Source organism: Gavia stellata, chromosome 8 (assembly GCF_030936135.1).
Source record: "Gavia stellata isolate bGavSte3 chromosome 8, bGavSte3.hap2, whole genome shotgun sequence".
Classification (NCBI taxonomy): domain Eukaryota; kingdom Metazoa; phylum Chordata; class Aves; order Gaviiformes; family Gaviidae; genus Gavia; species Gavia stellata.
Window position 1 is genome coordinate 45,291,956 of NC_082601.1, and position 15,074 is coordinate 45,307,029.

The following is a 15,074-nucleotide window of genomic DNA, read 5'->3' on the forward strand; positions in this document are numbered from 1 at the left end:
CCAGGAGAATCCAAGAAAGCTGCTTTTTGCAGAGAGCACCGGTCCCCTTCTGCTTGCTCACCAGAGCCTTAAGTTTGGGTGTTAATAAGTGAAAATGAGGGCCCTCGTTCTCCACGGAGAAACGTTCTTGGGCACTGTGGTAATTTCATGCCTGGAAGGAGTCATATTTGCTGGATAATTTTTGTAACTTCAACCAACCAAATTAGCCTTGAGAAACTATAGTTCTTAATCAGAGTATTGAACTCTACGCTCCATTAGTTGGAAGCATCACCAGGCTCCTTGCACAAAGGGTGGACATCGGGTTTGCAAAGTCAGCAAGTAGTCTGATTTTATTAACGCTGGGGGCAGCAGCGATCCCTGGGTTTAAGGGTGTTCATAGTACTCTGAGCACTTAGTAGGGTCAGGCACACAGTCACATCAGGTCAGCTGCCCTGGCAAAATGAAGCAGCTAAGTGACATTTACCTTCCTTCTGTTCCCACCGGAAAACTTGTAAAAAGGAATAAAGGACAGTTTGGCTGCTAATAGAGATTGGGTTAATAATTCCAGTAAATGGGATTCCAAAAGTAATGGGAGCCGGGGAAGGTGAGAAATGCCAGCAGGCCCTGGTGTGTGTTTGTGGCTCGTGGGACAGCACCCACAGCAAGAGGCTGTTTTGGCTCAGGGAATGTTTGTTCTGGGGTTTTACTGCTATGAATGTTGACTGTGCCACTTAAATATGGTCTAATCACGGAACAGGGTGGGGAGGAGGCCTTAAGTTCTCTACTTCGGAAGGATGCTGCAGCCTGGAGACGTGGGTGTGTCCTCTGGCTCTGCCGTGAATGGGATTCTAGAGTTTCAAAGTTCCGTTGTTGCTCCTTCCAGGTGAGCTGAGAGATGGCCACTGGCAAGATGCATCTGTCCATGGGGTCTTCCAAAATGGCTGATGGATTCCAGAGCAAAGTGGTAGCACCTCGTTTTCCGAAGCTAGTCAGAGAGACAGAGGAGTCTGTAACTGTAAGTACCTGCTGTGGCTGGGCAGGCCCTGTGTTAAGGCTGGAAACTCCCCCTGTGTCCCTCCTTCGCCTTCCCCTCCTGTTGTCTAGCAGCACTGTGAAGGATGGAGTTTAGGGATTTCTGATAACTCCTTGCCACTCTCTTCAAAGGCTCAATCTGGCTCAATCCAGCAAAACTAAAGAGAAAACAAATGTCCGAAGAGCAGAAATCCCCAAACATGTCACATCAAATCACGAAGGAGAAGCTAACGGCAGGGTAGAGCCACTTGGTTAGAGCGTGTGTGTTCAGCTCTATATCATTAATTTACTGATGTTAAATATTTCAGCAGGTAACTTAGGGGACTTCCAGGACTATCCTAGTGGCTGTGATCACAAATTATTCATCAGTGGCAGTTGAAGAAGAAAAGTCTTTCTGACCAAAGGCATCTGTGTAACTCTTGCTGGTGTTTTGCATTTCAGCTGACTCCCTCGGCCTTCCTGAAGGAGATGTCTCTCACCACGGAGCAGAGGCTGGCCAGCACTCGGGAGATGAGGCGGCCCCGGATTATCCAGCTTCTAGACATGAGTGAAACCTCCCATCAAAAGGTAGCCTTTTCCTGCCCTTTTCCTTGCTGTTGGTGACATTTGAAGAGGGTGCGTGCTTGTGACAGGCCTGACTCCAGCTTCTCTGAATACCTCGGTGACTAGGTCCTGTTGTCCTTCCCAACTCCCGAGTGACTAGCGATAGGACAAGAAGAAATGACCTCAAGTTGCGCCAGGGGAGGTTTAGACTGGATGTTAGGAAAAATGTCTTTCCAGAGAGAGCAGTGAAGCATTGGAACAGGCTGCCCAGGGAGGTGGTGGAGTCACCATCCCTGGAGGTGTTCAAGGAATGTGTGGACGTGGCACTGCGGGACATGGTTTAGTGGGCATGGTGGGGTTGGGTTGGTGGTTAGACTTGATGATCTTAGAGGTCTTTTCCAACCTTAGTGATTCTGTGAACTGCTGGTGGTGGTGGAGTTCCTTCTGCTGGGGGAAAAGTAAAACATTTTTCCCCCATGAGGCATTGAAGTCCTGATATGCTTAGTAGCCAATACGAATAACCTCTGCTGAACTTGGTGGGTTTTGCTGGAATTTAGCTACCAGTGCTAAAGCACGATACTGGGGGAAGGCTGGGGCAGGACACCAGGGTGCGAGCTTGCCATTTTCCATCCTCCTGCTGAAATAGTCACATCTCGCTTCGGTACAGTTGCTGGCAAATGCTTGGGGCCATAGGACTCCCTCAACGGTGGCAGCATTGGCCTTTGAAAGCTGAGGGCCTACGGTAATTACTCAAGATTTAACAAAACCAACTGCATTAATGCTTTGGGTTGGAACAATGTGTGGGACCCTTGCAGGGTGTTAGAAATTGCAGGCTGCCAGATATACAGGGGAATCACGCCGGGCAGAGGCGATGTGGAGGTGCTTTATCTGGATCAACGTTTACTTTAAAGCTGCTTTTCTTACAGGACTGCTCAGTACAACACGCAGTCCAAATGGGTAGATTGCTGAGGTAGACTGTTGAGTGGAAAATTGCCAGCCAGAGACCTGTAACGAATTGGTTAAGGATTGCCCTAGACAGCACGGGAGGTTGGGAATGCGTCAGACGAGTGCACAACTAACTGGCAGTGTGCCGCCGCCACACATGGAGACCTGCCCATGTTTTTCGAGGGGGAGCAGTGCAGCTGGAAGAGGGGAGACAAAGCAGGGAGGAATTTCCTCAAAGTAATGCCTGTGCTCTGTAAGCATTTGTTGTTTGTGTATGTTTTCAGCCATGCTTCTGCAGTGGTGTTAATTAAGAGCAATAATAGAATACAGTAAAGAATCCCTTTTAAAGCTCATGGCAAAAGGAGATCTCAAGTCCAGTCTTACTCAAGTTGCCCAGTAATGCTGAGAAAAGAGCTGAACCTTATCACCATCCAATGTTCCCCTCACATGTCTTTTTCCTAACTACTGTTACTTTCTTGTTGGCCTTACCTCCTCTGGTACTGTTCTCTTCTTACTGATTTCTAGGCTCTATATCAAAAAATGATATCTGGGGATGTGTGGGACTTGGTCTCTCTGTCTCAGAATAAAGATCATCCTGAAATGGTTTCCCACGGAGTCTCACGTAAATTCTTGGGTTTCGCTTTCTCCGTGAGCGCTCATGGCTCTTTCAGTAAGTGCTCCGGAGCTGTGTGACCCCGTTAGCACAGGGCTCTGCTGGAGGTAAGCGCTGCCTTGTATTTTGGAGAAGGAAACCTGGAGAAACACCTACCAAAGGAGCTTCTTAGCTTGAGCGCGCTCAGCGTGGCCCAGAAACTTTTGCTGAGCTCAGAACACAGGTGGGTGAGCTCCTGTTTCCCTAGTGTGAGCTGGGCAGACGTACTCACCAAGAGACTGTACTTCCCAGGAGATCAATGTAGGAATCTCATTCATGAATCTTTTTGCCAGCAGCTGAACCTCTCACTGCTCTCTCTTGCATCTCCAGTTCTCCTCAGTTGACCTGGACCAGAGCTTGTTTCAGCCTTTTCCATCAGAGGTGGTGTTTCAGAGCTACGTCCCCTGCGAGGTCTATGAAGCGCCGCTGATTCTGAGGAACACCGACAAGGTAAGTGCTGGGACGTGGAGGTTTAATGCCGTGCTGGAAGAGGAGAGCAGTGTAATTCACGTGGTATACAGCATAGCAAGTTATCTGCTGCAGCGCAGCACATCAGAATAAAATGTCTCACCACCTTTATTTTGCAAGCTGGTGGAAATCTTCCCATGCTGGAGATTCTCCCCCTGATTTTGGCCATGCGTTGGTGGTATCTAGCCCAAAGGAGCTTTTCTAGTGAGCATCCTTCCTCTCGAAATCCCCGGACTGAGGGGAATGTCGAGGGCTGTACAGTCCGTATCTGCCCTCATGCTTTACCTCGAGTGTGTATCGTGTCCTGGTGGCTCCTTGGTTAACCTTGGTTTCTGGCAGGGCATCTCTGCCTCTCACAACCTGTTTAGCTGCCTCTGCAGCTCACTGTCAGAGCACAGGGGTTGAGTCTTCTCCGCTTTATGCTGGAATAAGTTACAATTAGTGGTGTTAGCACTCCAGAAAGGGTGTTTTGAAACAGCAGTGGAAGCGGACTGATTTAGCAGGAGCAGTGGGAGGCCTTTAGGGGCCACTTTAGGCTCCTGGTAAGTTTAATTCAGTTCTGCCCAGGTTCTTCTAAGGCAACGTGGCTCTCTGCTTTCCCTTTGGAGAACCACAGCCCATCCACAGTAACATGCTCTTGAAGGTCTCCACCTTTCCTTGAAAAAATTGTGATCATTTTGAGATTTCCCAAGGAAGTTGAGAAGGGAAAAGTTGAAAAACGTCAGCAATTTTGTTCCACTGTAAAGAGGAGAATTGAGACCTTCTGAATTTCATCAGGGGAAACATTTGCTGGAGTGAGGCATGTGCCAAGAGCAAGGTGGTGGGAAAAGAGAGGAGCGAGGAAAGGAGCTGAGTTAGAAGGTGCTCTGGGAGAGAACATTGTACAGGCAAGGGTTTCTCTTGACACTTAGCAGTAAGTGTGCTGGAAGCAGAGAAGGGTCAGAAAAAGAAAGGTGTAATTAAAGACAGTCTTGTGTACTGAAGAGTAAGACGTATCCATGAGAGGAGGGCGGCAGGATGGGAAGGTGGAAGTGTGCACGAGAGCAGGTGAATTAACCCCCTCTCCAAATCTCCCTGTTGGGGGAAACAGGTGGACAAAAAAGCGCTGTTGGGGCATATGGCAGGTGGAGGAACAGCAAGAGAAGTCAAAGTATATTGTGAGATGACAGGTTTTGACAGGGACCCGGTTGAAAAGAAGCCCCTTTGGCAAGGGAGGATGCAGGCATGGCCCCTCAGTTATTCCTGGAGAGTGCTGCGCCATTCCTGGTCTGGCGTTCAGCTCAGGGATATTGGAAAGATGCAGCGTGGATGCCCATGCCCCAGGGATACCATTTATGTGGTCCACAGTGATTCTGGGCACTCTTTGCTGTAGGTATCCTTTCCTGATTAAAGTGTGCCTCAGTTTCTCTTTCCCTATGGCTCTGCTTCATTCCCACTAAGTGTTTTGGCTTCAGTTGCTCCGTTATCCATGTGGCACTTCAAAATGTTTGTCTTTGCCAAGTACCAGCCAACAGGCAAACAGTTAATTTGCTCTATTCCTGCTTCCTCAAGTGGAAAAGAAGATCTGCATCAACATTTCTGCCTTTCCCGGTAAAAAATCCTAAACTTGTACAGCTGCACCTTGGGATTTGTATGCCCTGTAAAGAGGAGGCAATGTGTGAACTGTTGATTTTTTTTTCCAAAACGAATTCGTTTTGAAGCTAGTAAGACCTCAACCATGGGATAGTGCTGGTGTGAAAGTAAGATCGGCTCTAAGGAAAATCCTTGGCATATTTAAGTACACAAAGTTAGAGATGATAGTCCTAAGAGAGGTTATTATATTTTACTTTCGTTGGCTTTTGATAATGTCCTAGAGAAAAGCAACATGTGCTCTGTCTCAGTTTTCTCACCAGTTTCCCAGATTCTTCTGGATCATACTGACTTATACTGCATGGTAGCCTGGTGCTGTCTGCTCCATCAAAATCCAGCTGACAGCAAAGTGTATTCCAAAGAGAGGCTCTGTAATCATTCAAATACAGAAGCGCTTTGCTACATACTTCCTGTTTGTACCTGTGTTTTGTACAAGTGCTTTTCTGTCTTCAGGCTGCTCCTCACGTCTTCTGGGTGGCTTTTGCTGAAGGTCTTAACTCATCTCCCAAGGGACTTGGTGACCAAAATGTTTGTCTGCAGTGTGAAATTGGCTCTGGGAACTCACTGCCCCAGGGCATTGCTGGGAGCAAAGAGTGTTTGGAGAGTTCAGGACTGCCTCAGCCGTGGGTTATCAGGCTCGGGTGGGTGGTGCAGAATGAATCTCCACTTTTGCCAAGCCTCATGTGGGTTCGTTGTTTCTCAGTGAAGCTGCCTGTCAGTCAAAATCACCTGTTTTAGACTTTCTGAGATGAGGTTTGGTGCTCAGGGGTTGATATCCGTGTGCTAGAAAATGCCTGTGTGCAGTCTCTGTGTTTGTGGCATCCCAGAGGGCAGAAACTTGCAGCAGGGTGCCTGCAGGGACTCCCGGGTGTGGGGAGGAATGCCCAGAGATCTGCCTTGCCTGCACTGGCAGCTGCCTGGCTACAATCAGCAGGCAGCAAGAGGCTCCGGAGAGCTGAGATTGGCTTTTAGTAATGAAACCACACTGTGAGTCAGTGCTGGTCATGCATCTCAAGGCAGAAAATGCCTTTGAAGCCCATAATTGATAGGCACAGCCTGGGGGGGTCGTCTGGCTTGCCATTGTTGTGGTAAGTTGACTGCTCTGATCTTCTGCATCAGCCTTTCCTTGTAGAGTATCATGCTTCTTCCTTGCTTCTCTACAGCCCCCTTTAAATTCTCTTAGCCATCTCCTTGTTTCTGGGGTTGTCCCTTTGTTTTCCTATGTTCCTCCTTTTGCTCCTCAGCTTGCTTTTATTCCCAGTAAGGCCACAATGTCTGTGGTCTCCTTCTCTTGTTGGTCTGCCTGCATGACTCTGTAGCATTGCAGCTTGACTGCCCTGCTCAAACCCGGTATGTTAGAGGTGAATTTCTTCCTTGCCCCAGTATAACACGTCCTGTTTTGCCTTCAGATGATACATTCCCCCTTTAGAGGTGTGATGGCATGGATGTGCGCAGGCAGAAGCAAGCAGGTTCTCTGGGTTTGTTGACTATGCAGATGACTTGATTATGGTATCGTATCGCCATGCTGCTGGTGTCTTATCTGCTTGGCACTTCCTTCACAGCAGGGCATTGCCCTACTGCCTCTGGCCTGGAGCTATTTTCCCCTGGCAGAAGGGATTCAGGTCCACCCTTGTGTATTATGTGTATGTACCTTGAGAGGTAAAAGTGCTTTGGAAAGGTGGTTGAGGAAGGATGTCACCAGGGCATGGCTAGGTCTCTTCTCCTCGTGTTTCCACAACTGGCAAAGTCATAGTTTCATGTCTTTCCTGCAGGTTCCTCGGCTGGTGAAGGTCGTCCTGGAGAGCTCACCTTATTTCAAGTTGATCAGCCCCAGGGATGTGTACCGTAAGGTAGCACCTGGCATGCGTTCCACTTTCCGCATTCTTTTCACCCCTGAGGAGAACAAGGTGAGACTGGAGGTGCCAAGAGGTCGGTGCCTTCAGGGGAAGGTGCACCTGCAGGGCCTGATTCAGACCAGGGCATCTGGTGTGGGGTTTGTGGAACTGTCCTGGTTTTGGTGGGGTTGCACTGGATCTAGAACTGGGGGAAACTCTTTCCCCATGGTGAAGATTATGCTCTCACAGGCTGGAGGCTCTTCCGTGTTCCAGACTGTTTTTATCCTTCAGCGCTGGCACATTTAACGTAATGTCTATTGGCTTCAGGGATAAGAGAGTCTACTGTCTGTGGTGGGGCAGCCTCTCAAGGTGTCGGTTTGTAGTATCTGTGCGTTGCTGCATAATTATGGGTTTGCTCCACTAATTATAAATACAAGGCTCTGTTTAAAAGTGACCTGTTATTTGGAGGACCTGAAGTGAGCCTGATCAGAGTGAGGACCACCACCTTTGAAAACTGCCGTCACCTTAACTTATATCACGTTGGACACAGTAGTGACACAGCTGAACGTTGTGTCTAAAGTAATCGCTTTTTTTGCATGCCGGTTCTAGTCCACACCCTGCTGTGAGGTCTGCTCCAGGCTGCAGCTGGTCACATCTTGGCATTGCAGGGTGCTGCTAGGCGCTGCAGCAGGGACTCGCAGGCTGTGCTTTCCCTCCCTGTGCTTTCTTGAGCGTTTGTGAGGGAAGGTGCACGTGGAACAGTAGGAAAGTGGCAGGGAGGGGTGTTGATAAGATGTTTAGCCATCTCAATGGCAGGGGTGTAATTATTATGGAAAATCCTAGAGGCATGAGTAGATCCAGAGAGGTTTTCTCTTTCCCACTTGGCAGCCACTTCCCTGCCTGGCTCTGGACTGGAGCAAAGATGATGCTTTTTCATCCCCTGTGTTTCCAAACCTTGCAGCCGTGCTGTCCCTGAGGATACTTGCCTGTCTGCGATCCAGCTGCGAGTGTAGGGGAGAGGGAGTGCTGTGCCCGTGGCAGGGAGCCAGGCTGGTGCAGAGCCACTGAGCTCTAGATGTCCTTAACTCAGCGGGAGGTTGATGTGCTGCAGATGACAGTGAGACATCAGCCTGGCAGAGCACGTATAGGAATAAAGGGGCAGGTACAGTCTGCAGGCAGACCCCTTACCCCAGAGCCTGTGGGCAGAAATACCAGTGTGGCTGTGTCTTCATGCGTGTTATTGTGGTTGCTCTGTCACCTGGCGCCTATTCCGTGCCACACATACTTTTGCTTGGAGGTTTGAACACCAGTGCCGTGGCCCTGGAAAGTCTGATTCTCAGTGCTGTGATGCGAAGGGTCGGTGCTGTTACCTGGAGGCTTGTTAATACAGAGGATTTAGTCCATGGCAGGGAAGGGAGGAAGCATTGCGGGCAGACAAAGACAGGCAGGCTGACTCCTTCCACCAGCACCCTCCCACCCCTTAGCACTGTTTTTCGCATGACTTTGTTGGAGAGGCAAGGTTAGGGGATAGCTCTGAGCCAGCTGGTGTTTCTGCAGCAGGCCAGAGGTGCAAGATCTCTTTGGGCATAGCTGTTTTCTCATCTTCCATTTGCAGCTGAGATTCAGTTTAACACTTTGTCCTGTCCTCAAACAGTATGGATATAGAAAACTGAAGAGGAAATGCCCTGTGGTGCCTGGCTCCCCATGCTTGTGAAATAATCTGTTCCTTTGGAGGGACTGAGAAATTATTTAACATCATTAATATTTAGGGTAAAAATTATGTTGGCCTCGGGCAGTTCTCCATGCTACCCAAGTGACACGAGAGCTTAATGTCACTGAGGTAGGCTTTGCAAAGTACACTGGTGCCTTTAAAATGTGATTTGTTAGTATAAATTAGTGTTCATCTTTGGGGTGGAAGAGGTAAATGGGTGCCCATGAAGGGTGGCAAAGTGCTGCTCTTCAAGTTTCGAGAGGCAGCAGAGCAACACGTGAACATCACCACAAGTAGAAGTAGGGTGAGATAACTGCCAAGAGCACTAATGTCCAATACTTTGTCCCTTGTCTTGCCCTTGAACAGATGAGCATCTGGAGTAGGGAGCTCTGCCAGCGAGAGGTCCTCCGCACAGCTTCGGCGACAGCCCGGCGGGTTTCTGCTGAACTGGGTTTTGTGCCCCGTGCAGGGGTTGTGCAGGGCATTGGTAGAGGGGTGCGTGCTGCTCGGTGAGGAGCACGTGGGGGTTTATACAGCAGAATCATTTTGTACAAATCGAACATTTTGTCTCGTCCTTGGTGGAGCGTGAGTCAACGAAGTACCCAAGTGCTTTAGCTCAGCTAGAAATGCATCAGTAGCACGGTCAGGAGGTGCACAGCACCTTGAAAACCCCTTAGCGAAGAGGCAGGCTCTGGGAAATGGTTCTGTAAAGCCACCTGCGTTGGGCTTGCAGTTGCTTGCATGCAGAATATCTGTGGTTTAGCTGTGGAAGGCTTATGAGTGCTCCCTTGGCACAACCTCTGCCTCTCTGCTGCTCCATGATCCACTGGGATTGTGGACAACCCAGTGAATCGGGATGCAGGTACAAACCCCTCTGTCAAGGTTGGCGAGTCTTCCTGGTGTGGAGCTGGTTTCTGTAATTCTCTTGATTTGAATCTGTTCTTCCCCAGGGTACGTCTGACTTCAGTGAAGTCGCTCACGATTCAGGGGAGTAAAATTGCAGCTAAGCCCTAACTAAAAGGACCATGGGAGTTGTTAGTGGCTGAAATGCCATGTGCCATGCAGACCTTTCTTGAAAAATGAGCCGTTTCCTATTGTCTCGCAGTCATTTGGGAATGTGCCACGTGATTGGACTGTCAGTGAATAAATAGCTGACATGTCTCTTTGTTTATTGGCACTTGTGTTACAAATATGAAATGCTAACTCTTCTGTTGGGCAACATATGCAATTAGTTGTTCTTGCTGCTTCTGATTGACGCATTTCTGTTTTATGGCTCCGGTTGTACAGCGGGGGTGTTCTCGTGCCACCTGTGTTCCCGGGTGTCCTTGCGCGATGGTCTGACAGTCTCTGCCTAACTGGAAACCATCGTGGAACTGACTGGCAAATAAACAACAGCCAGAAATACTGACGTTTGTGTGTCCTTTAGGCTTATCAATAGATTATCTTAAAGGAAGAAGGAAGGAAGACGACTACAGAACCACAGCACAGCCTATTCTGTTTTGTCCTCTTGCTCTTTTCACTGTAGCAATACAATATTTTCGGGCAATCCAAGTTCAGTCTGTAAGGTTTGCAAAACTCATTGCCGATGCTCAGTGGAGGCTGAATTAATGCTCATTGATTAATATGAAATATGACAGGACGATGAGTTATTGCATTACTGAAATGAACTCCTTTAAAATTCAGTCCAGCCGTGTTAGATGTTTTGTAGCACACGGAAGCTATTCCAAGTATACTTTTAAGAAGACTCCGGGGAGGAGGAAAGGGGCAGAAGATCAAGGCAAATGGCCCTGCGCAAAATGAACCTGGAGCGAAGGGGCTGATTTCAAAGCATCCTGTGACTTGGTAGCTGAGGGAGGCAGGAGGAGGGGTACCCCTTCTCGTCTGAAGCCATCTTCATCCTCCAGCCTCCCTCCTCTCTTTTAACAGCCCTTATTTTCCAGCCTTGATGGTATCATGGTTTCAGCAGGGAGCTTGCCCTGTTTGACTTACTATGCTACCTCCTGCTACAAGGATCTCTTCTTTGCAGTTGCCTGCTGCAAGGAACCCAGTGAGGTGTTTCGGATCGGTTCTACAGTAAAACTGACATCCGAGTTTGCTGGCGTACTGGGCAGTTAAGGCTGCTATCCCTGTGACAGTAATGAATGTTAGCCTGAGTTTGCAAAGAGCTTGAAGTGACACCTTTGATACAAGCAGTTGCTTTAATTTCAGCGGGTGCTAGTTCAAATGCCATCGGTGATGCTTTGCAGGCCAGACCTTGTAACTTACTGCTTATCAAAGGGGAGTAAGAGAAGAGGAACTATCGTACAATGAACTGTATTTTCCCTGAAACTGAGAGCGGAGCTGTATGAAGCATGAAGTTGTATTTTCATGAAAATCTATAGCCTGAAGCTGCATCTAAACACAACGGTCTTTAAAGCATGGAAGTGATGCGACCCCTCCCTCACCCAGGCACGTTTACTTAGAGACCTGGTTTTAAACAGCCTGCTAAGGGTTTGCAGTTGCAAAGTCAAACAAGATTTTAAACTGGCTTGGACTGTACCCCTAGACTGTGAGTAAGTGCATAGCAGAGTTGGTAAGACAGGGCAGTGCTGCAGTGGAGAATTGCAGCCTTGATTTTCCAGGGGAGGGCGATTCAGCTTTCAAAAGCTTACAGGACCATGGATTCACAGCAGCGTGAGCAGCCAGCTTCTGCCTAGCAGCCCTCTTTCCTTGGTTTTTTCCCCCCCCGTTTGGCCTGACGCTGCATTCAGCTTTGCTGCGAGGTCCCACTTTGGGGTCCTAGAGCGCGGTTGAAGGGGCAGCACGTGCTGAAGTGCTTTGAGTCAGGCTTTGTAGAGGATGCAGCGTCCCAGGGTGTCCCTGGAGAAGGGGCTCAGCACACAACATGTGTGTATGTGAATGGCAAGAGGCAGCTTTCTCTCTCAAAGGTCGTGGTTGTCTCTGCGAGGCCAAATCCTTGTTGCTTTAGCCTTGTCTTCGCACACCTGGAGAAGTCCCTTCCCCATGCATTGCTGTGCAGGCAGTCCCAGTGCCCCTCACTGGCAATGGAGCTGGGAAGGCTGCCTGTGCTTGCTTTTGGGGAGGATTGATTCCTTGGGCTCTTATTTACATTGCCGTTGATCCATTCCTTAGCAATGACAACGGCTTGAAAATTGTTTCCTTTTACTTCCCTCAAATGGCTCCAGTTGTTGAAGTTTTCTTTTTTCTTTATCCCCTTGCTGATCTGAACTCCTTGCGTCCTCCTCTGTCTACCTGGCATCTGGAAGGGAGAGATAAGTAAATATGGCATGCCAAGACTTAATAAGGCACGCAGATTTCAATTGGATTTACAATGCCTTTGTTACAGTAGTGTGGCCAAAATAACAAAAAAAAAAGTAAATAGGATTCTTTATTTGCTAATGCAGTTTCTGAGGATCTAAACAGTCCAGGATGTGAAGTACCCAGCTAATAGGTGCTTTAAATTCACATGGACTGCCCATAGCTTTTATTTTAGAGGGCTTAGGCTGCAAGGTTGAGTACAAAATTGCTAATTCAGAAGGCCTTGCTGAAGATGAAATGCATTCCTGAAATGTGATCTTCCAGTCTGTAGGTCGTTTGCTGCAGTTCCTTTCCTGGTATTGTACCTTCCAAATATGAGAAGCAAAAGCCCTTCTGCAATATCCAGTGTGAATATTTGAGATACCCAGAATAAAAGATCCTTCTTTATTCTTTTTCCACCTTGGATGTGACAGCGTCTGTTACTGCAACCTTAAACCCCAGCCGAGCAGGCGGTTGGTAGGCGCTGGGTGTTAGCTGTTGTGCTGAAGCTGTAGGTATGTGTCTGTGCCTCGTCTGGCTGCTGTAGGTCCCTTGCAGGCTTGGAGAGGATGGGTATGGGAGCAGGAAATCCCAAGGGCAGAGGAATCCGAATCTTGTCTGGTTGAGGGGGTTTGCTGCTGCGTGCAAATCCTAAATTGTTTGCTTGCTGCTTCAACAATTATAAAAATACCAAACGAGATAAAAGCACTGAGTGGAAAAAAGATCAGGAGAGGAAGTGAGTGATAAGAGGCAGAGCTTTTATCAACTGGTCAATAAGAGCTGCTGGAGGTAATGGCTCCTGGCCCTACTAAACAGTTTTACCACTGCTTTCAGCGGGGGGCAAGGTGATACTTCCAGCCCAGCTATGCCACACTGTAGATCTGGAGATCGATCTGCTCAACCCTACAGCAGAATGATTTTGGTGATTGGATTCACCTCCCTACTGCTAAATGCCAGACAGCTTGAGGGGGGGGGGGTGTGTCTGTCTGTCTCTTTTCTGAGCAAGCCAATGACTGGGAATAGCAGAGCTGAGTTTGCTCTGGTCGGGATGTCTGACCTGCCTCAGGGAGGCGTGCTAGCAAGGCAGCAAGTCGCTTATTCTGGAGACTGTACAAAAGAGAGGTGATGAAGACATCAGCCATGCAGCGGAGAGGAAGCAAAGCTGTTTGCTGCCTCCCCTGAGGCTAGCAGGAGATGTAAAGGGAAATTGAGATTAGACAGAGGAAGAGCTCTCTTTAAGCCTAGGCCAGAGCTGGAACAGGCTGCTGAGGGCAGGGGTGGAGTTGTTAGTGCTTTCAAGTACTTGTCAAACATCTCTTGAGTGGTTTGGGTACAGAGCTGAGCCAGTTCTGGGGTGGGGAGGTGGATCAGATAGCCTTTTAAGAGTGTGTGTCCCCAGCTTTGTCTCCATAATGCTATGGGAAGGGGTGGGAAATACACCTGTACCCTACACTCAGCTGATATAAACCAATTATCGTGTCCAGCTTGTTAAGTATTTCACCAGACTGACTCTTGATCATGCATGTGGCAAAGTCCTTCTGAAAATGTACCTGAGCATCCCCTGCCAAGCTTCAAGGAGGTCACTGCATTGCTGGGATTGGAGTTGGCCCTGTGGCACAACTGGGTTCTTAGTGGTGCCTTTAATAGTCTGCAGTGGCGATCAAGGCAGGTTCTTGTTACTGCTGTAATCCCGTACATGAAATGACTCTATTTTGGTGCCTCAGAATCCAAGTGTCAGATGATTTTTGTCTGGATCTGCCAGCTTGCTGGGAAAGCAGGTGACTCAAGGGGGTTGTTCCTTCTTTGCGAGTTAGCAGCCCTGTTCAAGTCGTGCTACTGGACTGAAAGGTCATTAAGGCAAAAAGGACTATTATATTATTGGATGCTCCTGTTAGAGTCCTAGAAAACAGCAGCTTTCCTTCTGCCGTGGGGATGGTACTAAACGGACTGTGCTGAGATTGCTTCTTTCCCTGCAGGATTACTTCCACCAGGTCACCTGCATCACGGAAAGGGAAAAGTTCGTTGTGCCGATCCGAGCTATAGGTGCCCGAGCCATCCTGGACTTCCCTGACCAGCTGAACTTCGGTGTCTGTCCCGTCAAGTACAGCACCCAGAAAACACTGCTGGTTCGCAACATCGGGAACCGGGAGGCCCGCTACCGCATGAGCACTCAGAGGTAAAGGAACTCAACATCTTGCTTGTGCAAAACACTGTTGCGTGATTATAGATTTGGTAAGCAGTAACAAAAAAGAACCAGAGCATCTGAGCTGCTGTATTGCAGGCATAGCTGGAACTGGGCAGGACATGTGGGTCTGGCAGTTGCTTACAGTGTTTTAAGCATGATACAACCTTCGATAAAACTCGGCAAGCTGCAGGGAAGTTTCATACTGCAGTGGTGTCTCCAGCACAGCATCTCACAAGACCAATTGTGTTAGTTTGAAAGAACAAGTAAAGGAAGGCAACCTGACCGCCCTTGGGCTGTATGGGATAGTGCGTGGCAGATGACAGCTCTAGGAGCTCAGTTCATGTAGACCAAATGCAGTGTTAGGAAATGACCAGCTATGAGCTGGTGGAAGAGACATTTAAGAGTTTATCAGCAGCTGTGTCTCTATTGGCAAGTAATTCTGAGCAATTGGAGATCAGTCGATCAGAGCTGAGGGTACTGAGGTCCTGACAGTAACACTGTGTGGTCCAGGAACTTTGTTTTCCGGTAGGTTTGGTCTGGTCCCTGGGAGCAAATATTCTTAGGTAGAATGAGCTCTTAAGTGGAGACGAGCAGACACGGGCTTCAAGACTGCACTACAGCCCCCAAGCAGAATGCTACTGAGGGCCCAGGCAAAAGATGCAGCAACTCTGTGGTGCAGGGGTTGGGGGCATTTTCTCCTAGAGCTTTATCTCTCCTAGGCTTCCTGGAGAGTGCTAGAATGTTAGTAGCTAGCTTGCAACCTGCTGATGGTAAGTACCTTCTGAAACGGTTGCATAC

The 15,074-nt window shown here is 48.6% G+C and overlaps 1 protein-coding gene across 1 annotated transcript in view; it reads left to right on the forward strand.

Moving 5' to 3' along the window:
* The first annotated feature begins 891 nt into the window (after positions 1–891).
* The window catches only part of LOC132317383 (hydrocephalus-inducing protein homolog), a 43,046-nt gene continuing 28,863 nt past the window's right edge, over positions 892–15,074 (forward strand). Inside the window, exons 1-5 of the mRNA XM_059820200.1 lie at positions 892–994; positions 1,453–1,578; positions 3,482–3,601; positions 7,021–7,155; positions 14,068–14,267. Coding sequence (XP_059676183.1) covers positions 902–994; positions 1,453–1,578; positions 3,482–3,601; positions 7,021–7,155; positions 14,068–14,267 — 674 coding nt within the window. The 5' untranslated portion in view covers positions 892–901. The remainder of the gene's footprint in view (positions 995–1,452; positions 1,579–3,481; positions 3,602–7,020; positions 7,156–14,067; positions 14,268–15,074) is intronic.